At 45.8% G+C, this 23,668-nt stretch overlaps 2 protein-coding genes and 1 long non-coding RNA gene across 3 annotated transcripts in view; 2 read left to right on the top strand and 1 right to left on the bottom strand.

The window, feature by feature from the left end:
- Positions 1–136: 136 nt before the first annotated feature.
- On the bottom strand, positions 137–4,355 carry LOC145506304 (uncharacterized). Its single transcript, XR_014053756.1, has 3 exons — positions 3,837–4,355; positions 1,952–2,102; positions 137–450 (listed from the first exon to the last, which is right to left on the bottom strand). It is a non-coding gene; the product is annotated as an uncharacterized LOC145506304 (long non-coding RNA).
- A 26-nt stretch (positions 4,356–4,381) lies between these two features.
- Positions 4,382–12,228, top strand: TMEM128 (transmembrane protein 128). The gene is made up of 5 exons (XM_081490535.1): positions 4,382–4,508; positions 6,028–6,169; positions 7,465–7,623; positions 9,811–9,919; positions 11,600–12,228. The coding sequence occupies exons 1-4, from the start codon at positions 4,412–4,414 to the stop codon at positions 9,908–9,910; spliced, it is 498 nt and encodes a 165-aa protein (XP_081346661.1). The 5' UTR covers positions 4,382–4,411; the 3' UTR covers positions 9,911–9,919; positions 11,600–12,228.
- Positions 12,229–22,158: 9,930 nt separating this feature from the next.
- OTOP1 (otopetrin 1) overlaps positions 22,159–23,668 on the top strand; it is a 40,659-nt gene continuing 39,149 nt past the window's right edge. Inside the window, exon 1 of the mRNA XM_081490408.1 lies at positions 22,159–22,561. Within this exon, the coding sequence (XP_081346534.1) occupies positions 22,159–22,561 (403 nt within the window). The remainder of the gene's footprint in view (positions 22,562–23,668) is intronic.

Below are 23,668 nucleotides of genomic sequence, written 5' to 3'. Positions count from 1 at the left end.
ACTCCTGGAGGTATTTGCAGTCCAGTGAAAGACCAAGGGGGCAGGTACATGGTACAATGAGAGAAAATTGTACATGAAAGGGTGGTATTGGTAGGGCCTCACGATTGCAAGTATCAGAAAACCACTCAAATTAGCATTAGTTTGAAAAAAAATCTTTCTTTTATTTTTGGCTCAGAAATCTGTGAAATGTCAACAATGGATAATAACAACAGCTAATATCCTGTGTGTGTGTTTGTGTGTGTTAGTCACTCAGTTGTGTCTGACTCTTTGTGATCTCACGGACTATAGCCCGCCAGGTTCCTCTGTCCATGGAGTTCTCCAGGCAAGAATACTAGAGTGGGTTGCCACTTCTTTCTCCAGGGGATCTTCCCGACCTAGGGATCAAACCTAGGTCTCCTGCATTGTGGGCAGATTCTTTAACGTCTGAGCCACCAAGGAAGCCCAAATATCCTGTAATAAACCGTGATGGAAAAGAACGTGAAAAAGAATATATATACATCGTTTAACTGAATCACTATGCTATACAGTAGAAACTAACACAGCATTGTAAATCAACTATATTTCAACTAAAAAAACAGAAAGGCATATCAAGAGCTTTCTATGGGCTAGGCACTGTGCTAAGCAGTTTGCATATATCTATACTTTTAATCTTTACCCAATTTTGTAGGCAATGGAGAGGATCCACGACTTGCTCAAGGTTGAAACAGCTAGTAATGACAAAACCAGTTATGACAGCTGGCCAGGCAGCTGGTTCCAGAGTTCTCATTCTTAACAACATCAACTAGGTCTTTGCTGGGTTTGGAAGTTGAAACAGTGCTATGAGACTTCTTAGCTTGGCTTGCATCTGAGCTTCCTTCCTGGGTGGGCTCCTCTGTGTATCTCCATGGTGGGTGGCATCCCCAAGCCCACACTGACCTCAGAACGATCTTCCCAACAGCCCCAGCCTGAGTCCTGGGGGCTGAGAGGTCTGGTCTGGGCCCTAAGCCCTCCCCAAGGGCAGGATCAGTCTACTGAGAATATTACAGGGCTATTACAGAAGGGAGAAAAGGTGGTTTCTCAGAGGAAGACACATAGGCAGACACATAGATGTCTATATCAAAGACCAGAGTTAATTGTGACAAGGATGAAACTGAAAACCAGGTAATGGAATCCTTGCTACATGCCAGGTGTTTGCAAGGCACTGCTAAGATGTGACTGTAGCCCCCAGTCAACTGGGAGAGCCCAAGAAAAAGGAAACTGCCACAGAGAGAAACTGGAGCCCAAGGAGAAAGGAAGAACTGATAAGGAGGTAAGCAGGAACCGGATCCAGAAGACCTGGCAAGCCCAATTAAGTAGTGAACAATGACTTAACCTGAACATAACCCTGCTCGACCATGGGAAGCATTAGGCCAAACAGTCAGCATACATTTATCTTCACTCTGGTACTCCTGGTGTCACTGATGAGGAAACTGATACCTAGGACAATGAAACAACTTGCCCAAGGAGTCCAGAACGATGGAGCCAGGATTCAATAGTCTACAAACACCTTGGACCTAACCACATTGCTAAGGAGAGGCCAGCAAAGGTCACGGTCAAATTCATTTTTCCCCCACAAGTAATCCACACTGAAAATGGAATTTCTTGGTTGGTATCAATCTGATATCATATCTATCATTATGGTGCACAGTACACACACTGAAGAACTTATTTAATGAACCCCAGCAATGAAGATGCGGTCATTAAACACTGGATTTTTTCCAACGTGCTTTTAAGTATCATCAACGCAGTCTGCGAGTTGTGCATTTAAAATATTAGAGGGAAAAAAGGCTGAAAGGAGCTCAGATCCAAATACAAAGACTCTGAAACCACCAAAGGGGAAACTGATCTGACCTGAACACACTACATATGGAAACCCTGGAATGCCTGAGATGCTCTTGGGAATATTCAATTACAAGGGAGACCCAGCGCTGACCTTTTTGCAAGGAGACAATCAACAGAAGACTGTATTTGATGAGGAATTCACTTCCTGTTAACAAGGCTTCTAACCCTGTACCAGAGAGAAGAGAAGGGAGGGCGAAGACCCCAGGTGGCTTTGAAGAGGTGAACTCCGGTTCTTTACGAGTCTGAAAAGAGAAAGGAAAAAAAAAAAAACCAAGACAGGAAAAACAAGGTATTGTGTAGAAAGGCCATATGATTCACCCAGCTGTTAAATCCTATGTGCCAAAGCGTTTGCTAGAAAGGCTGAGGAAATGATACTAATAAATCTGTAGAAACTTGACATTCTTTTCTTGAATATTTATTACATTTCTTCTGCAAATACTCAGGACATATAGAAGGTATTAAAAAGTGATAACTAATTCAAATTTTACTTCTGGATGACTTTTTGGACTATCCATCCCTGTATACAACCCACCTCAAGCCACTCTGTGATCGCCATACAGCCCAGCAGAATGAAGGGCTGCCCTTTATTCATCGGGTCACTTAGTCGTGTCTGACTCTTTGTGACCCCATGAGCTGTAGCCTGCCAGGCTCCTCTGTCCATGGGATTTTCCAGGCAAGAATAGGGGAGTGGGTTGCCAGTTCCTTCTACAGGGAATCTTCCCGACCCAGGAATCGAACCTGGGTCTCCCGCATTGCAGGGATATTCTTTACCATCTGAGCCACCAGGGAAGCCCTTTATTCAGCCCGTATACAGTATCTCTGTCACTGCCTTGAATGGAAATCGTCTCCTCCACTAGATCTAACTTACCTCTGTCCTCAACATTTTAGCAATGTAGCTGCTCAGAAAATGTTTCTTGACTGAATGAATGAAATGCTTCCACACATTTATAAATACTGCTCTCCACTCCAGTACTCTTGCCTGGAAAATCCCATGGACGGAGGAGCCTGGTAGGCTACAGTCCATGGGGTCGCTAAGAGTCGGACACGACTGAGAGACTTCACTTTCACTTTTCCCTTTCATGCACTGGAGAAGGAAATGGCAACCCACTCCAGTATTCTTGCCTGGAGAATCCCAGGGACGGTAGAGCGTGGTGGGCTGCCATCTATGGGGTCGCGTGGAGTCGGACACGACTGAAGCGACTTACCAGCAGCACCTGTAGTAAGTCTCTGTGGTCATTTTTAGCCCAGGAGCTCCCCACGTGCAACCTCATGTCTTATCCATCTTATCTCCATTGTCTAGCAAGATGCCTAAGCATCCCTAATAGACAGTAGGTGCTCAGCAAAGGTTGGAAGGGTTAAGAACAAAATTTCTCAACAAATGACACGGTAGGAAGGAGGCAGGAGAATAGTAAACAGGATTATTAATTCTTTTGCTTGTTTTTTTACAACTACATAACTATAACTTTATGTATTTGCCTTTGAAATCTTTTTTAAAAATTTATTTATTGGCCATACTGCTGGGGCATGTAGGATCTCAGTTCCCTGATCAGGAATGGAACCCCGCGTCCATGGCATTGGAAGGCAGAGTCTTAACCACTGGACTGCCAGAGAAGTCCTGTAAGCAGGATTATTGATGGAGGGAAACTTGTGAATTACTGACAAGAGCCTTTTTCAGTTTATGAGCATGACTGATGGGAAACGGCGGGTTCCTGGCCAAATACCACGTACATGAGTTTAGGCAAACTCCGGGAGACAGTGAAGGACAGAGCGGCCTGACATACTGCAATCTGTGGGGTCGCAAGGAGTCGGACACGACTTAGCGACTCAACAACAACCACCAGTTTAGCTCCAACGATTCTGGCTGGGGGCAATTTCTCACGCAAGCGGTAAGCAGGGAGCTAACACAAACCACACACAGGTGCTTCACATTTAAACCCCCAGACATATCCATGAAGCAGGTATAATCCCCATCGTACAGAAGAGCAAACAGGCTCAGAAAGGTTTCTTTCAAGCCTGGAGTCCGTCCAAGCGGTCAGTGCCAGGCCCAGGCTCCACCGCAGGCTCCCGGACCCGGCCCAGCGGTCCTTCCCTCCTCCTGGGCGTCCTCCAACCCTTTCAAATCTAGCTGGGCGATTCCTGAGGAGGAGGAAAGAAGCTGACAGGCTGAGACGCTTCCGGCACAGGGCAGCCACGGAGGGTTCCGGATGCAGAGAGCAGGAAGCCGTCAAATACCACGGCAGGGACCTACAGCCCCGCCCGCGCGCATCCGCCGGCACCGGTAAATTTGATCCTTCTGGGCTTCCGTAGCTCGGAATAAACGGAACGTTTTTTGTTTGGGAAAAGTCAACATTTTGAAATTTAAATCCTGTTTGCAAACTTGAGCACGGAGATAGCGAAGCCAACGCTACCCTACGTTCTTACCAACTAAAAACTCGAAGACAACACAGTCTCCATTTTTCATAGACGGGAACCCCTCCTTCCGCCCGGATGTCTCTACAGGAAGTTCCGGTAAGGTAACGTCACTTCCGCCCCGTTTCTGGGTGGTGCCAAGATGGACGCTCTACGGGCTCGGGAGCAGCTCCGGCGGCGATACCTGTTCCCGCCGGACGCGGAGGTCCCACTGGGACGCGAGGGCTACCCCGGGCCTGGTGAGGCGCTTCCCCCGGGCACGCTCCGAGCCGCCTCGAGGTTCCCGCAGGCGAGGCGCCCGGAAACGGCCGGCCCCACCGACCTCCCGCAGGCCCACCCATTCCGGAGGGACTGGGATTTTTTATCAAGGCTTACCAAGTAGTATTGCAAGTTAGGTATTTAAGTATCGTAAAAGAGTGTTAGAGATCAGGTAGCCTTCCGCATCTTCATCTCAGCTGCGCTTCAGGATTCCCTGGAGAGCTGGTTTAACACCTATTTGGCAGTATCATTAAAATAAAAAAAAATCCACTGGTTGTGTCTCTAAGAAAAGAAGCATATTTGTAGCAGTACACAAGGACGTATGTGCATGTGCAAAGTGTTTCATCTCAGCATTGCTATTGCTAGTAATAGCGAACGACTGGAAGCATCTAATTGTTCGTCAGCAGGGAGCTGGTTGAATACTCTTGGATATCCGTACGTCACACAGCAGGCCGGCTTTATGTAGCAGTGTGGGTAATTTTCGAAGGGAGGGGGAGAACAAAGTATAATATACCACCATTTGGGTTCAACTAGATAACATGCAGTGTATGCTCACCTGTAGATGCATAGAATGTGCAAGAACTCAGTAGACTTTGATACTGGTAGTTGCTTTGGGCTGGGGAACTGGAGTTAAGGATCGAAAGAGATTTCATCTTTGATGTTTTTGTGCTGTGTGATGTTAAAACGTTGTGTACTTATTACCTTTAAAAAATAAACACAGAAGACTTCATGATCAGGCTTTCTGGTTTATACATTTTGAGGGTGTCTCCCAAAACTTGTATTATGAGTGAGGTTCCCCAGGAATTCTGATGGTCAGCTAAAGTCAGGAACCTCGGATGCGTACCAGTGGTTCTCACATGAACCGAGAGAGGGTATGTCGGTCACCTGGGGAACTTGTTAGACCCCATTTGACCCAAAGCCAGCCAGTTGTTCTTTCAGATCGGGTCCCAGATGGAAGGAATTTGACTTGTCCATCACTAGTCTAGACAGTATGGTGTTGGAACTGTACCTGCAGTGTGACCTTTCCACTTTTGAGCTGCCTCAAAAGGTTGTGTTTGTTTAAAACAAGTAAAATAGGTAGTGTTTGTAAGTAGTGTTTTTGGAAAATCACAAGTCCATTTTGTGTTCTAATGTTTGTCACTTGCATTTTTCTGAATTAGCAGGAATAATCACTTTCCTAGGCGATAAATGAAGCACAACATTAAAATTCCTATGCTACCAGATGGCATTATTCATTCCAAAAGACTGTATAAGTACATTTAGTTCCAAAATTCATTTGGCGGAAAAAAGTTGACAATACTGAACAAGTTTTATAGCAGCTCCTATTATTTCTAAAAATATAAACCTATTTTGGTGGTTTTACAGAAGAAATTGGTACTCTAATAGAGAATCTGGCTGTTAGAAAGCTTTAGGAAATTATTTTATTTGACTTGAAATAGGTGTAATTTTTCCTGTGAAGCTAATGGTTACTTTATCAGTTGAAATCTCCCTTATTTGCAGAAACCTCTACAGCTGTTGAAAAAAAGGAGAAACCTCTTCCAAGACTTAATATCCATTCTGGGTTCTGGATTTTGGCATCCATTGTTGTTACCTATTATGTTGACTTCTTTCAAACTGTTAAAGAAAACTTTCACACCAGTAGGTAAGAAAACTTTATGACTCTTATTTTTTCACATTATATTTTGTTAGCATTGTGTTCTTGCCGAGGCCTCAGCGGGAAGTTGGAGCAGCCACAGCTTGAGAGCGCTGCCCAGAGGTGGTCCGTGCAGGCTGCCTTCTGCTTCCTCGAAAAGGGTTCTTTCTCTGATTTTCCAGATCTGGCCGCATCCCCGTGATTGGCTGGGGCTAATGAGGGTTCCTCACTTACACTGAGCCAGGTCTTGGATGGAGTTGGAGGAGGAAAAAGCCATTGCCCCTTGGGGGAGTGCTGGGAGATAGTCTAGGAATGGAGGGTTTCATTTAGAAATCTTTTATGACAGGTAGTTAAACTCCTTCCAAAGTGATTTTCATTATTTCAAGAAACCCTGCCTAACTTGGAGAAGTTGATGGTATCTGTTGAAATCTTTATTAATCTCACACTCAAAAGCTTCAGAAACAACCAGAAAGCTGCTGTCTTTCCTGTATTTTTAAAGAAAAAGCACTACTGTAACGAGGGTTCTTTTTTGGTTGGTTAGTTTATGAGAGAGTGTGTGTGTGTTTTTAAAGGCTTCCTTTTTCATCCTTTCATGCGCCTCACTCCCATATTTCTCACCCATTTCCTACTAGATCTAGACCTTCTGAAAGCTGGAATTGAGTAACTGGGTCTCTCTGTGCCCCTTCCCCGGTTGACACTCTTCTTAGAAATAGGTATCTTGTCTATTAATGAAAACTTTCAAGATCCCTGATTTGCTAAGTGCTGTCATTCAGCACTTTTTAAAATAAATCATTTTAATTTTGTGTCCATATTTGCTTAACAGTCACTGGACGTCTAGGCCAGCTTCAGGGAACTGAAGAGCCTTTATAGGTAGTTTATATTGTCTATACCCAAGTTATGCACACACAGTCGGGAGGAAAATCGCAAAACACGGGCTTGGAAGTTCTGATCCGAAGAATCGTAAAGACACTTCCTTGCTCTAGTAGCAGGGCTGAGTCACACCTAGCTGATGGGACACCAGACACAGGTACAGCCAAGAAAACAGGGTGCAGAGCACCAAAAACCAAGCTGTCCACCCTGTGTGTGGTACAGGTCTCACAGTTCAGACCACCTGTATTCAAAGATAAACTTAGAAAATCTTTGTCAGGTACATATACTGTTATGAATGGGATTGCTGCCATTGGTGTGGTTAGCCAGCAGCTCTCCTGTGTCACACTTGAGATGTGTCAGAAAAGACTATCTGCCTTGGGCCTCAGAGACGATGCATAAGAGGATAACGGAGGGGTATTATTTTGTCTCTACAGTTGGTTTCTCTTCGGCAGTGCCTTGTTGCTCGTTAGCGTGTCGATTGCATTTTACTGCATCGTCTATCTGGAGTGGTATCGTGGAATTGAAGATTATGATATCAAGTATCCAGCGTTGATACCTATTACAACTGCTTCTTTTATCGTAGCAGGAATTTGGTGAGTTACCTTTGGAATGACTAATAGGAATAAAGATTGTTTGATCGGGTAGTGAAACACATGGTACAGAATTCAACAGGGGGAAAAAGGGAATAATGAGAAAGTAGTCTCTGATTCTCTTTTCAGTAGTGTCTTTCTTATATAGTAATTTAAAATACAAATGGTAACATGCATATATATTTTGCATTTTCCTTCTAAGTCATTTTCATTGTGAAGTATAATACAGAAAAGTGGAAGAATCTAAATTGTACAGCTGAGAGAATTATCATGCAGTGAGCCTTTGTGTAAACCCTAACTAGGGCAGAAGGAGAACGGTGCCAGCCTCCTGTAACCCCTCCCCTGGCCCCCTGCCCCAGTCATCCCCTCTTCCTTCCTGCCCACAGGAAGACACTGTCCCCACCTTCCTGGTAGTTCCTTCCTTTTGCATCTCTTAAACACTCTTATTTTTTTGTTGTTGTGGCCATTGTTTTGAACTCGATAGAGATGGGTTGCTGTAGTATGTGTTCTTTTACGTTTGGCTGTTTACATGCAACACGATGTATGATTCCTCTGTATTGTTGTGCATAACAGTTGCTCATTTTCATTGCTGTTCAGCATTCCATCCTGTAACTGAATTCCAATTTATCTGTTCTGCTCTTGACAGAATTTGGATTGTTTCCAGTTTGAGGTTATCATGTGTGATGCTGTTAAGTAAGTCGTTCAAGACATATACAAGACATTCTTGTATGCGTGCCTCTGCATAATTCTGTTGGATGTCTGTGTACACTCATACACATGTATATATAGGTCTCTCTAGAAGGGAAATCATTGTCCTATTGAGTATGCATGCCTCCAACGTCAGTAAATAGTGCCAAACTGTTTTCCAAAGTGATCTTTTTTTACAGTGAGTTTGTATTTCTTCTGTATTGGTGTGCGAAGATGTGCTTTGTTATTTTTAATGGTTACATGGTTATCACTGCATGGACGTACCATGATTTATTTAACCAACTTGATTTCTTTAAAAAATTCTTTTGCCGTTATAAAAAATGCCACAACTAATATCCTTTTTCATAAACTAATAGGTTGTCAATGAAAAAATATTTTTTTATGTTTATAAAAGTATTTTATAACTTGCTCACTAAAGAAAAATCTGTAAATTACAGAAAAACACGAAGTAAATCCCATGGTTCCTGCCAGCCAGTGAGAAAACTATATTGAACATGGTGTATGGCCTTTTAGGGTTTTTTCCTCCCTTTATATTAATGGAATTTTAGTTTGGGGAAAACCACACACCTTTGTACGTTTGTTGTTGTTCAGTCGCTAAGTGGTGTCCAACTCTTTGTGACCCCATGGACTGCAGCACTCCAGGCTTCCCTGTCCTTCACTGTCTCCCAGAGTTTGCTCAAACTCACGTCCATTGAGTCAGTGATGCTATCTAACCATCTCATTCTCTGCCGTCCCCATCTCCTTTTCCCTTCAGTCTGTCTTAGCTTCAGGGTCTTTTCCAATATTCAGTGTAAATGTATTTTTTCTGTGATTTATTTTCTGTAGTTGAAGTTTATGGATTTTTGACATGTTACATTGTGATGTGGTTATTATTAACTCTTCAGGAACAAGTGTAGACAGGTGTGTTATTCAACAATTTCTTAGAAGGCTAACATCACCCCCAAGAATGTTACTTTATTTTTAGGATTATAGGATTATAGCTATTTAAATTTCTACTTGTCAAAGTGTTATATATTAATCATTAACTTTATGAAACACTTAATTGACTATAATTTTCCTTTATTAGTTTCAACTCTTTAAAAAATGCGGGCTATAAAAATCATTTGCACTTTAGAAAGTGTTTTATTCTTACCTTGGTGACAGGAATAGTGTTTTTCTCAATGGAAAATTTAATAGCAACTTATAAATGATGTTTTTCATTCTGTTTCTAATGGGAAAATACTTTAACCATCTTTTTTTTCCCCTGTGATATTTTGGTGGCATGTGAGATTGTAAAAGCAGGCTATGGTCATTTTATTTCATGTTCCTTCACAGACACTTAACTTTCTGAGAAACTGTATATATAAAGTAAAGTTACTGGCTGAATGAACTTTCCCAACCTGGGTAGAAAGTGAGTCTTCTAAATCTAGATTCTATGGTACAGTGTATTTGTATAGAGTACAGCTACAGTTGTCAATGGTGTGGGTTTTTTGTCCTTTTCAGCTTCAATGTTGCTTTATGGCACGTGTGGTCATTTTTCACTCCACTGCTGCTATTTACCCAGTTTATGGGGGTTGTAATGTTGACCTCACTGCTTGGATGACTTCTAAAGGTAAGATTTCTGGAATTGTAATTCTAATAAGGAAATAGTCTCTCATGACAGTTTTCAGTGAAAGTGAAAGTTGCTCAGTCATGTCCGACTCTTCGCGACCCCATGGACTATACACTCCATGGAATTCTCCAGGCCAGAATACTGGAGTGGGTAGCCTTTCCCTTCTCCAGGGGATCTTCCCAACCCAGGGATCGAACCCAGGTCTCCTGCATTGCAGGCAGATTCTTTACCAGATGAGCCACAAGTAGACATAGCAATAACAGACTAGTGAATTATTTCAGCCATGTTTACACCAAGCTGTTGGTCCATGAAACTCTGGGGTGAAAGGGACTGTGATCCCTTCCCTTTTGCATTATTTAGTTCTAAGTGGCTGCTTCTTAGAGAAGTCGCCCTGCCTGTCCAAGATCTCATGAAGAGAGTATCTTCCACTATAGATAAGTCCACACATTAGTCCATTTTCTATTGTGGTCGACTTCCATCAGCTTCTTTGCAGATAACTATCGGCTAGATCATTCTTGCGTGCATCTTCAGTGGCTCAGTTGTGTCCGACTCTTTGTGACCCCATGGACTATAACCCAGCAGGCTCCTCCGTCCAGGGAATTTTCCAGGCAAGAATCCTGGCGTGGGTTGCCATTTCCTACTCCAGGGGATCTTCTCAACCCAGGGATCAAACCTGCATCTCCTGCATTGGCAGGTGGATTCTTTACCACTGCGCCATCTGGGAAGCCTGGACTATTCTTAGTTAATGGAAATATAGGATTAATGGGCAGTTTTACCCAATTGAGATAAAAAGTCTGTTTTCTAATTGTCCTGACTGCTGCATAAAAGTTTGATGGATGGCACATCAGCCTTTTACTTCCAAGTTATAGAATTTCTGCCTCCCCACAGTGGGCCTGCCCATCCCTGGGCCTGCCACCTCACAGTGGGGTCTATTTGCTGATTGTCAGATACCTCATTTACTAAATGAGAGTGTCCTGAGAGCACTTGCTCTGCATGCTTAGGGGCTTGGTAAAAGGCAGTCCTCTCTTCATGTTGCTGACGTCAGAACTTGGGGGAAATTTACTCCATGTGTTGGTTTACAAGTATGAAAACTGGGGCCCAGAGAAGTAAAAATTAATATGCCCAGTTATTGGGGTGCAAACGAAGACTGACATTTCAGCTCACAGTGTTCTCCCTTTGGAGTCTGTAAGGAAAGTCCCTGTAACCAGGTAAAGAGAAATGGCTGCCCTCTCACTGGTCATCTGTCTGAAAATAGTTGCTCGCACCCACATGCCGCTGTGCAAAGTCCCCTCCTTACGTTGTGCTGTGTCTGGGACCATTTGGACTCTCACAGTTGGTCTTCTGTCCCTGTTGACCTGTTGCCACAAAAACGTTCCCTCATCTGAGCCTCTGCTTTGACTCTTGGGCTGTTCAGTACTGACTTTTTCCACGTTTTCAGGAATTATTAATATAGTTTAGAAAAAACACTAGATTGTGAATCTAGTAACAGAAGACTATACCTTCTTATTTACCGAAAAAGCATCCAAGAAGTGCTAATTCTATGCTTTTGATTTACTGCTGACATCAAATTATACCTGGTAACATAGCCACTTAGTGTTGTAGATGGGGAGATTGAACTGTGTTTTGAAATATTAAATCCAACAGTCTAAGATACATTGTCTCATTTGGATTTTCTTTCAGGTGGAAGGGCATGTCAGTGATTAACATCCTGCTAACTGAAAGCACTACAGACACAATGGTAAAGCTACAGTGTGTTTTTGCATCTACAAAGTGAATGGTTTCCTTGGAAGAATTTTAACTTTATAACTCTAGCTGAAATCAGAATAAATTATATTTCATTTGCATATTTCTAAACTCAAGTGATTAGCGAATTTTTCAGACTCAAATAGAAGTATTCTATTCAAGACAGGAATAACTTAATTTGCAATGTTAATCTGTTTGGATCATTGGAGAAACGGTTGGTGTAAAAATTTAAACAAATTTTCATTAGAGATGCATAATGTACTCCAGTATTATAGAGCATTTAAGGGGTAACAGTTCATTGTATGAAGTGACTGGCTGTGTATTTAAAGGTGTGATAAGTGTCATGTGCCTTTAACCCAACTTCAGCAATTCCTATAAAATTTCATTTTGATAATAGTTTTGTTAGGGGGAGGACCAATTGAAAGGATTTGTGTTTTCCCAATATGGGATTTTATCACTGTGTAAATTATTGGGTTTTTAGTGTTTGTTTAACATAGGAACTTTTAATCATTTTAAGTATGTGTAATTTTTTTCTTAATATTTAAATAAAATATTTTTATAGCTTTCTTGTGGGTTTTGTTAATATAAACTTTGGAATAGTTTCTGTTTTTAGCTGTTAGCACTTTGAGTTGACTATAGAAATAAGGCTTCTTTTCAGAGAAGGCTACTTGGCTTTTCCAAGACCAGTGGAAGACAGGATCCACACTTTCAAATGCAAGTATGTTATGTTAAACCTAAAACATAAGCATTGTGACATCTTAAGTACCCTACATTGGTTTTTGCCTCCCTGTCCCAACCCTGGGGGATTTCAGGGATGGCGTTTCAGTCACCACTTGTGTCTGGCCCAGCTCACACCCTGTACCTACCCTGAAGTAGTAGTTAATCTTGACCTTGAGTAGCAGTGAATCTTTCTCCAGCTGGAGGCAGGAACAACATTTGTGTTGCTGGGTTGTGGGTGATGGGAATAATGTTTATGAAACACCTGTTATAGTGGCCAGTACACAGTAGGCACTCACCCAATAAATGGTAATGGAGAGAGATTGGAAGACAAAATCGACCTAAGGTCAGGAATGGGAATGGGCAGGCATGATCAGTAAACAGCATCAAGCCCAGTTTGTGTACACATGTATGTGAGGGATTGTAGAGAGTCATTTCAATTAAGGTGTGAAGTTAGGCAAAGGTCAGAATCAGGAGGCTGAGTCAGTCAGTGATGGGCAGCTCCAGTGCAAAGCTGAGGGTGCAAACCCAGGAAGTAGGATTAGAGAACATGGGTTCAGACTCTCCCGAGAGAACCTGGGTGGAGCCGAGAGACAGCGCCCCAGTGACAACTCCTACAGATTCTTTGGGCAGATTCTGCAAGGAATCCCTTCCTTCCTTCCCTCTTATCTTCTCTAGCCGAGTTTACCTACTTGGATAGAAACCTAAGGCTGACAGTTTCTGTTTAATCCAGTTCGTTACAACCCAGCTAGCCAGTGCTGATACTGTGGCCAACTAGAGTGGTAAGGAGATGACTCTGTTACTTATAAAGAGACATTTGCATAAATTTGCCTAAAAGAGATCATGCCCTATCACTGTTTCTGTAAAAGAAGTGCTATGCAGATTGATTATGGGTCTTTTCCTATTGTTGTTTTAGTCGCTAAGTTGTGTCCGACTCTTCGCTACCCCATGGACTGTAGCCTACCAGACTCCTCTGACCATGGGATTTTCCAGGCAAGAATACTGGAGTGGGTTGCCATTTCCTTCTCCCAGGGATGTTCCCCACGTAGGGTTTGAAACTGGGCCTCCTGCGTTGCAGACGAGTTCTTTTAAATAAATAAAAATTGTCTCAAGCAGTGTTGTTACTGCTTCTAAACAAGCCTGTGGGGGGAGCTTCTGCTGAGAATAGTAGTGAATAATAAAATTAACAGTTGTGAATGTTTATTGTGAAAGGCAAGGATATGATAGAAACAAGGATGTGCTCTTAAAAATGTCCCTGACTGACAGTCCCAAGTGTCAAGACCAAGTCTCCGACCTGGGCTATACACTGTTCATCCAGGCCTGCCGCTCCCATCTCCCATGCAGCCAGTGACAAGGCTGTCTTGTGAAGAGTTCTCCAGGTGATTCTGCCCTGCAGCCTCAGTCCAAAACTATCCTGTTCCAATCATCACTTTGGGCAGAGATGTCTCTGCAGAAGCTAGAATGTTCGAATTGTCCGGGAACATAAGAGGTAGTGGAATCGAACTTAGCTCACTAGGTAAAACTCAGATTGAAGCTCTCCGCAGATCTGTGTCTGGGACCTAGCTTGGGAGGCAGTGGTCTTTCTTGGAGACTTAACAGGATTTAGAGTCCTGGCTGTATCAAGGTTCCTTGGTTTTATGCAACAACAACAAAAAAGGTTTCTGGCTATCCTTAAGCAAAAGAGAGATGCATTAGAAAGGAAAAGCTAAGAGCCACATCTTTATAAGTAGGGTTGTTTGGGGAAGGAATGGGTCTGGGGCGTAGGGGTTTTTAGATGCCCTGTTTTGTGGCCACAGTTAGGAGAACTACCCTTCGCTTAAACACGTGCCACAACTACAGAGCCAGGCAAACCGCAACTACGGAAGCCCGTGTGCCCTAGAGCCTGTGCTCGGCAACAGGAGAAGCCACCGCGATGGGAAGCCTGTGCACCTAGAGAAGAGCCCATGCAGCAACGGAGACCCAGCACAGCCAAAAATATATAATTAAAAATATCACAAAGTCCTTGATTCAGCTCAGTGAGTCTTGAGGTGGGGAAGAGTTTGGCAGATTTTAGGAAATGTTTACATGGAACTTAACAAAAAAAAAATAGCAATCAGGAATAGTTTGTATACGCTAAGGACTAATTTTTAAAAATATGTACTTCTTTATTTTTGGCTGCACACGGGCTTCCTCTAGTTGTGGTGAGTGGGGGCTACTCCTTGTCGCAGCGCATGGACTCAGTAGTTCGCAGCTCACGGGCTCTAGAGCGCAGGCTCAGGAGTTGTGGCCCACGCGGGCTTAGTTGCCCCACGGCATACAGGATCTTCCCGGAGCAGGGATCGTGTCCCTGCATGGGCAGGTGGATTCTTAACGACTGGGCCACTACCAAGGAAACCCAAGGACTAACTTTAAACAGTAACATGGAAACTTACATTACTGTATGTAAAATAGATAGCCAGCGGGAATTTGCTGTATGGCTCAGGAAACTCAAACAGGGGCTCTGTATCAACCTAGAGGGGTGGAATGGGGAGGGAGGTTCAAAAGAGAGGGGATATATGTATACCTATGGCTGATTCATGTTGAGGTTTGACAGAAAACAACAAAATTCTGTAAAGCAATTATCCTTCAATTAAAATTTTTATTTAAAAAAACATAAAGTAACATTAAAAAAACACAAAAAAACAAGGCGGAACTGCACGCTCTGGGTCAAGGGAAGATTCGGAGTTAACAGAAGAGAAAATTATTCCCCAAAGGGCCACAAAGATGTCATCTAAGTGACGGATTCAGTTCTTGAGGTAGAGGAACAGGACTTTTCCAATTTGGCAGAAATGTCATGAGTAGCTGTTTTGTTTCGAAAGCAACGTGAGCGACTAGCTTTTAGCAGAGCTTCAGCTTCTCCAAGCCTGTTCATGCCTCACTTTGGGTATATTCGTGATGTCTTGAGATGCATCACTCATATCTGCTACCAGTGTGCTGTACTGTTCCCCATCTTCAAACAAACATACCCCAGATGGCTCCCTCATGCGTCTCCAGTTATTAACCACTTTTTGGGTCTCCTTTACAGCAAAACTCCACCAAATGATTCTTTTTTTAAAACAATATTTATTTATTTGGCTGCACCAGGTCTTAGTTTCAGCGTGTAATTGCAGGATGGTTAGTCGTGGCATGTGGGATCTAGCAATAGTTCTCTGACCAGGGATGGAACCTAGGCCCCCTGTACTGGGAGCGGGGAGTCTTATCCACTGGACCACCAGGGAAGTCCCACAAATCCCTCTTATACTTTGAAGTTCCCCTGCCTCTTCTTCCATTGTCAGATTGGCCCTGACCCCCCCTCTTCCACCCACCTCCTTCATTCCTAAGGGCCTGTGTGGATACATTGGGCCCACCCACCTGGGTTACCCAGGATCATTTCCCTGTTTTAAAATCCTTACTTCATTTCAGTGTTCCTTTTGCCATGTAACACAACGTTTTCATAGGTTCCAGGGACGAGGGTGTGGACATCTTTGGGGCCATTACTCTGCCTATCATGTTGTTTCCAAAGACAGGAGACGGAAGCTATTGTTTAAAGCGTAGACTCAGAAACTGAGCGTGTCACTTCCATCCTATGCTATTGGCCAAGCACTCACAGATCCCAGACTCAAGGGGAGGGGGTGTGGCTTCCACACATCCTAAAGGAGTGCGAAAGAATTTGGAGGTCGTCATTTAAAATGGCCACTGTCTAGCAGACTCTATGGAGAGCAGTATGGAGTTTCCTTAAAAAAACTAAAGATAGAGTTGCCATGTGATCCAGCAATCCCACTCCTGGGCATATATCCAGAGAAAACTCAAATTCTAAAACATACATGCAGCCCAATGTTTATAGCACTGTTCACAAAAGCCAGGTCATGGAAGCAACATAAAGGTCCATCAACAAATGAATGGATAAAAAGAATATATACAATGACATATATATACAATGGAATACTACTCAGCCATAAAAAAGAATGAAATAATGTCATTTGCAGCAACATGGATGAACCCTAGAGATTATCATAATAAAGTCAGACAGAGAAAGACAAATGTATGATACCATTATGTGTGGAATTTAAAGTATGTACAAATGAACTTACTTCATGATTCCTAGACATAGAAAACTTATGATGACCAAATGGGGAAAGAGGGTTGGGGAGGGATAAATTAGGATCTTGGGGTTAACAGATATTACTACATATAAAATAGATAACAAGGTCCTACTGAATATATATATATTCTTTTTTTATATATACATATACCAGAAGCTAACACAACATTGTAAATCAACTATACTTCGATTTAAAAAAGGGAAGTTGCTGCAGTGTAATCTCTGTTCACAAATTATCTAGATTCCTTCCACTTGCAAGAGTCACTTACCTTCCAGGGATCCCACTTATAGCATCAGGTTTAGGCTTTAGCTCCCCGATCTCATCGTCTAAATAAAGGGTGTGTCATCAGGGACAGGGTCCTCTTGATCTGCACACCTTTAAAGGTAAAAGTTAAAGTGTTCGATGCTCAGTGGTGTCTGACTCTATGTGACCCATGGACTGTAGCCCGCCAGGCTCCTCTGTCCAAGGGATTCTCCAGGCCAGAATACTGGAGTGGGTTGTCATTCCCTTCTCCAGGGGATCTTCCCAACCCAGGGATCAAAGCAGTGTCTTCTGTGTCTCCTGCATTGGCAGGCAGTTTCTTTACCGTTTGAACCACCAGGGAAGCCCCTTTGAAGATAAGTTACCTGCCAATTATACACCAAACATAAAGGGATGAGGTGGCCATAGGGTACTCACAATAACATTCCTATTCAGAAAGAGGTAAACAAGGCATGTGGCTTCTGGTGCTTAAAAATCCTGAACGCCACCTGGGCACAAGTCCCCCTCTATTGATTAGGGACCAGGGCTGCTTGGTTAGGACTGTGCAAAGCTTTAGGCTCTACCCTCAGCTCTATTTCACCCTCTGTGTCATCTTCTTCTAGTGGAAGCCAGCAGTGAGTGAGAAATAGAATAGCTTCTTGGTAGCATTTAAAGAAATCTTTACTTTCTGGAGCTGAAGGATAGACACAGCTAAGGGTCAGCACAGAACTGAATTGTGAGCGGGGCAGAGGGGTAGAGAAGGCTGAACTCTCAGTCTAGGAAAATATCTTCCACCAAGGTCAGAGCCCTGATAGGGAAGGAGCAGGACTTTGAGAACTGAGATGGGGATCTTTGTGAAATGCACCTGAGAACCTTGCACTCCTAGATTCCTCAGAACTTTCTGGACCAACAGAAGGGCCACCTCTCCTTCCTGAGTGACAGAGCTGTTCCTTGCTTGAAGACCATGCGGAGGTCCCAGAGGAGACAGGAACCTCACAAAGCAATGCTTACCCTCTTCAGGTTTTATCCTGTGTCCCTCCTGGCCACTCAACCATTATCCTGGATCAAATACTAGACAAGCCTTACTGGGGATGCGCTGGCCCACTAAGTAAGAGAGAGGGATCCATACATGGCAAAGTTGCTTCAGGACCTGAATAACATATAATGATAAATATCAGGAGTGTGTGATCCTGGTGGTGCTGGATTAAAAGCAGATAAGGGAGCTATTTCAAATCCTAAAAGATGATGCTGTTAAAGTGCTGCACTCAGTATGCCAGCAAATTTGGAAAACTCAACAGTGGCCACAGTACTGGAAAAGGTCAGTTTTCATTCCAGTCCCAAAGAAGGGCAATGCCAAAGAATGTTTAAACTGCTGCACAATTGCACTCATTTCACATGCTAGCAAGGTAATGCTTAAAATCCTTCAAGCTAGACTTCAACAGTACATGAACCAAGAACTTCCAGATATACAACCTGGATTTAGAAAAGGCAGAAGAACCAGAGATCAAATCGCCAATATCCATTTGATCACAGAAAAAGCAAGAGGATTCCAGAAAAACATCAGCTTTATTGACTACGCTAAAGCCGTTGACTGTGTGGATCACAACAAACTGTGGAAAATTCTTAAAGAGATGGGACTATCAGGCCACCTTACTTGCCTCCTGAGAAGCCTGTATGCAAGTCAAGAAGCAACAGTTAGAACTAGACATGGAACAACAGACTGGTTCCAGTTTGGAAAAGGAGTACGTCAAGGCTGTATATTGTTACCCTGCCTATTTAACTTATATGCAGAGTACATCATGCGAAATGCCAGGCTGGATGAAGCACAAGCTAGCATCAAGATTGCTGGGAGAAATATCAATAACCTCAGATATGCAGATGACACCACTCTAATGGCTGAAAGTGAAGAGGAACTAAAGAGCCTCTTGAAGGTGAAAGAGAAGAGTGAAAAAGCTGGCTTAAAACTCAGCATTCAGAAAACTAAGATCATGGCATTGGATCCCATCACTTCATGGCAAATAGATGGGGGAATAATGGAAACAGTGACAGACTTTATTTTCTTGGGCTCCAAGGTCATTGCAGATGGTGACTGTACCCGTGAAATTAAAAGATGCTTGCTCTTTGGAAGAAAAGCTATGACAAACCTAGACAGTGTTTTAAAAAGGAGAGACATCACTTTGCCAACAAAGGTCTGTATAGTCAAAGCTATCGTTTTTCCAGTGGTCATGTATGGATGTGAGAGTAGGACTATAAAGAAAGCTGAATGAACCAAATGTAGATCTTGCCTTTGTGTATGTGTGTGTGTGTGTGTGTGTGTGTGTGTGTTGTAGGTTCAGTCACGTGTCTGACTCTGCAACTCTTCATACTGTAGTCTGCCAGGCTCCTCTGTCCATGGGATTTCCCAGGCAAGAATACTGGAGTGAGTTGCCATTTCCTCCTCCAGGGGATCTTCCCCACCCAGGGACTGAACCTGCCTTTCCTGTATCTCCTGCATTGCAGGCTGATTCTTTACCCACTAGGCCATCAGGGAAGCCCAGTTCTTGCCTTTAGGGAGTTCAGAATAGGAAAGACAGTTAAAAGATAGATTATGCCACATGCAAAAGAGAGAAATGGAGAGGTAGATAGGTCCCCAGGGGACCACAGAAGGAATAAGCTGGATGTCTTAGTTTCCTGGGACTGTTCTAACAAAGACCACACTGGATGGCTTAAACAACAGAAATTTATAGTCCACAATTCTCAAGACTAGAAGTCCAAGATCAAGGTGTCGACAGAGTTGGTTTCCTCTGAGGGCTGAGAGGGAAAAATCTGTTCCAGGCCCCTCCTACTTTCTGGTAGTCTCATAACCCTTGACTTGTAGATGGCCTTCTTTCTATATCTTCACATCCTCCTCCCTCCATATGTGTCTATCTTCAAAGTTTCCTTTTTTAAATAAAGATGCAGTCCTACTGAATGGGACCCTATTACCTTAACTTGATCATTTGCAAAACTTTTATTTCCAAACAAGTTTCCATTCACAGGTACCTCAGGGCTCCTCTGGTGGCTCAGATGGTAAAGAATCCGCCAGCAATGCAGATTCGATCCTGGGGTTGGGAAGATCCACTGGAGAAGGGAATGGCTACCCACTCCAGGATTCTTGCCTGGAGAATTCCATGCACAGAGGAGTTGGGTGGGCTACCGTCCATGGTACTTCAGCATCTTTTGTGGGGAGACACAATTCAATAGGTATTGATTGAGCACCTACTGTGTGCTGGGTACCACTGTTCTGTGTACTGGAGATACAGCAGTGGACAAGACAGGCCATGTCCTTCGCATAGAGCTTTCATTACAATGGGAGAGACAGGCCCCAGAAATACACACAATCCAGGTAACACTGTGGGCAAAGAAGGAAAACAAAGCAAGGTCAGGGGCTGGAGCACAGTGGGGAGGACTTGTCAGATCCCACTCCCCCCATTAGTCTGATGAGATGACGCCCGGCTCACTTATCCATTCATAGAGCCTCCATCCACCTGTGCATTCACTAACTCCTTGGTTTATTTACTGACAGCCACCTGGCTTAGCTGTGGGGACACCCAGGTGAAGGGCACACTCTAAGCTTCGGACGGATGGACACGGTCCCTGATGGTCCCTTTCGCACTCTTTTATGCGCATCCTCTCTCTGGAACCCCCTCTCTTGCCCTCCGATGTCACCTGGCCTGTTCTCCCAAGATGGTTCCCAAGACTGTTCAGGTGCTGCCTCCTCTGGGAACCTCTCACCCTGCTTGGCAGACTCAGGGCTCCTTCAGCCCTCCCCATCCAGACAGCCCTGGGTCATGGGCTCCTGCAAGACAGGGCTGTCTCACCTGTGCTTCTCTCCAGCGTTCTAGACAGTTAAGTACTTGTCCCATGAGGGTGTCTCCATCAGAAGGTGAGCTCCATAACGATACTCTTTCAGAGCTGAATCCTCCACACTTAGACCAGAGTCCGGCAACTAACTCAATGTAGGATGAATGAGTATCCATCCCGTAAGTGAATGTACAAAGTGAAAACGTGAATGATGGCGGAGTCCTCAAGATGACTCCCAGCCCGGGCTTCCCTGAAGCCGGGACCGTCTGGCAGTCGGTCAATTTGCCATGCAATTTGCTGGATCCACTGCAAAATGAAAATGTGGGCCCCCTGGTTCAAAATTAAGAATTGTAGAACGGCAAACAACAGGATATTAAACCAAGGGGTAGAGGGTGTTTCCGGGGCGCTGAGCCCTCTGTTACTGCACTGTGGCTTGCTGTGAGTCCTGCCCGCCCGCCCTAGGTTCCATCCCCCCCGCCAGCGGTCCTTCCCAGCTCCCTGCTCTAGCCCGGATCTCAGCACGCCTGAAGACCTCCGGAGAGGGGCGCCTGTCGGACAAGGTCTCCTTCGGGCGGTGGGGTGGGGGGCGGGGAGGAAGCTGAGGGAGGGGTCTTGGGCCTCGCGTTCCAGGGAGGACCCCGGGGCAGCCCCCAGCCTCAGCTCGACTCAGTCCAGAAGCAGCTCCCCATGCTCTTGGAGGAGGGAGAGAGATGATCTTTTCTTGGGAAGTGGTTCCCGTCTTTATCCGCTTCTGGGCTTCTCCTGGCAGACACACAGGGACACCAGGCAGACGGGCGAACAGAGAGACTCGAGCAAAAAAGACACGGCATCCCCATAGTCATAGATCTACGGACGGGCGCTGCCACTCCCTCTCATCCTCCCCGCCCCAACCAGGCACACCCAAAGACAGACAGAGAGACCCCGCACAGAGAAAACAGACCACAGAGACACGCAGGGACGAGGACAGGCAGACTCACGCACACGGACACCTTCCGGCTCACCTGGACTTCCGTGGGCCGCCACGCAGACGCTGCGGCACCAGAGCGGCTCACCTCGGGGCTCGCGGTTCCGCCGCTGCCACGCCCCCGTGCCCACCCTCTCCGGCCGGCTCCGGACGACCCCTCGCTCCCCCGCACCCCAACTCCGGGAGCCACCTGTCGCCCGGGCAGGGCTGGGTCAGCCGGCGTCGGCTCAGGGGACAACAGAGCAGCGGACAGCGGGCGGGTTCGGACGCGCTGGGCTGGGGAGCGGGAGGACGCGCGGCCGTCGGGGCAGGGCAGGTGCCCCGCCGAGGCATCGGGGAGGGGGACCCGCCTGGGTACAGGGTGCTGGGAAGGGTTGCCCTGGACCTTGCGGAGGGAGGGAAAGTGGGCAGTGTGCATAGGGGAGCGCGAAGAAGCCTGGGTCAGCGGGCTGGGGACGTGGTAAGTGGATTGGGTGAGCGCCTCGACGGAGGCAGGGGGCAGAAGGCGGGAGACCAGGTGTCCGCGGGTGATCAGGACAGGGGGGCTGATTGACAGAGGCTCCTCGGGGCTAAGGCAGGGGAGGACGGGGGCAGAGGGTGGGGCGCAGGTCGCAGACGTCCCCGAGGCTAGATTAGGTGAGGGTCACTCAATGATGACCGAGGGTCAAGGGGCGCCTGCCGCTCCCCTGGTGGCTCTGAGCGACTCGGAGAGGGGCTCGTCCTGGCCCGCGGCCCGCCCGCCGCCCCCGTTCCTGGTCCCGGGGTTCCCGGGATCCCCGGCCCCTCGGCGGGGCACCGTCCGCGCCAGCTTCCCGCAGAAGCTGGCCGAGGCCCTGAGCAGCCAGTACGCGCTGAACGTGTTCGTGGCAGGGCTGCTGTTCCTGTTGGCCTGGGCCGTGCACGCCTCGGGCGTGGGTAAGAGGGACCTGCTGTGCTTCCTCACGGCGCTCATGCTGCTGCAGCTGCTCTGGATGCTGTGGTACGTGCGCCGCAGCTCCGCGCACCGCCGCCTCATCCGCCTCAAGGACACGTACGCCGGCGCGCGCTGGCTCCGCGGTGAGTCCCGGACGCAGCGAACTAGCGGGCCGGATGGCGAGCGCACAGCGAAACCAACCTGTTCGCCCGCTAGCTGCAGCCCCGCGGTATCTCTGCGCCCTCGCTCCCTTCCACCTCTCCCCTTTAGTCTTTTCTGCCTGCGTCTTCCTGCGCAACTTTTCTGCGCCCCCCACCCCCCGCCTTTCCCTTCTCTCTCCCTCCGCCTTCAGGCTCTTGCCTTATATTCCGACGTCGGAGCTACGGTTACACAAACCTATTTACATCTTTCTTTCCTTGTTTAAAGTCCTGTTCCAATGACCCCGTGACGGAGGCCGCACTCCCTATCCTGGCGTTCAAGGCTCTCTCAGATCGGGTCCCAGGTGACTCTTTAGTTTTATCCTCTCCTTTGTCCTCATTCTCTGCTCCAGTCTCAAGGCTTTCAGAGGTCATCACAGTGTGTCATTCCTTCAAAGAAATGGCCCCAACGCCACCTTCTCCACACACCTGGCAGGAATTACTCCTCACTCCCATGGGTCACCATGGCTCTATGTAGAGCTCTTTTGGCCCCTGTGAATTTCTGCCTTGTCTTATAACTAGCTGGATACGAGCCTGGTCACCCAGATGACATTTGAGGTTTCTTAGGCTCAGGGACTGTGTCTAGTTCATCTTGCCTTTGGCAAAACTGCACACAACTCCAGCGTGGCCCGAATTCCTGCTCTGAAAGTGGTTGTTTCAGGGAGGTTCATGGTTTTGTGACCCTATACATGGCAGTGAATCCAGTGCCATAGCAAACAAACAAGCAAAAAGAATGGAATGTTACTTTGAGGCTGTTGACTTAGGCTAAAAATGATCACACACAGGCTTTTGATCTTCGCTTCTCCTTAGTGGCAGAATCCTCCCTTGATCTTTCGCTCACTTCCTTCCTCCTCCATCCTTCTGTTCTTCTTTCTTCCCTTCTTCTTCTCCCTTCATCCAACCCTTCCCTTCTCCTCCACGCCTCCCTTTTCCATCCACCCTCCTCCCTTCTTTCCTTTCTCTCTTCCTCCCCCACTCTCCCTCCTTCTGTCTTTTCTTTCTCCCACCCTTCCCTCCTCCTTCCTTCTTCTCTCCCTCCCCCGCCTTGATCTT

The sequence above is a fragment of the Giraffa tippelskirchi genome, chromosome 1, assembly GCF_054371585.1.
Source record: "Giraffa tippelskirchi isolate mGirTip1 chromosome 1, T2T-mGirTip1v1.2.pri, whole genome shotgun sequence".
NCBI lineage: Eukaryota > Metazoa > Chordata > Mammalia > Artiodactyla > Giraffidae > Giraffa > Giraffa tippelskirchi.
This window is presented reverse-complemented; position numbering and strand designations above follow the sequence as displayed.

Bases quoted from the DNA above. Each gene is read 5' to 3' on its own strand.
- TMEM128 (XM_081490535.1), top strand. From the start codon at position 4,412: ATGGACGCTCTACGGGCTCGGGAGCAGCTCCGGCGGCGATACCTGTTC. The intron at 6,170-7,464 runs GTAAGAAAACTT...TTGTCTCTACAG, and splicing joins GAAAACTTTCACACCAGTAG to TTGGTTTCTCTTCGGCAGTG. The intron at 7,624-9,810 runs GTGAGTTACCTT...TGTCCTTTTCAG, and splicing joins TTTATCGTAGCAGGAATTTG to CTTCAATGTTGCTTTATGGC.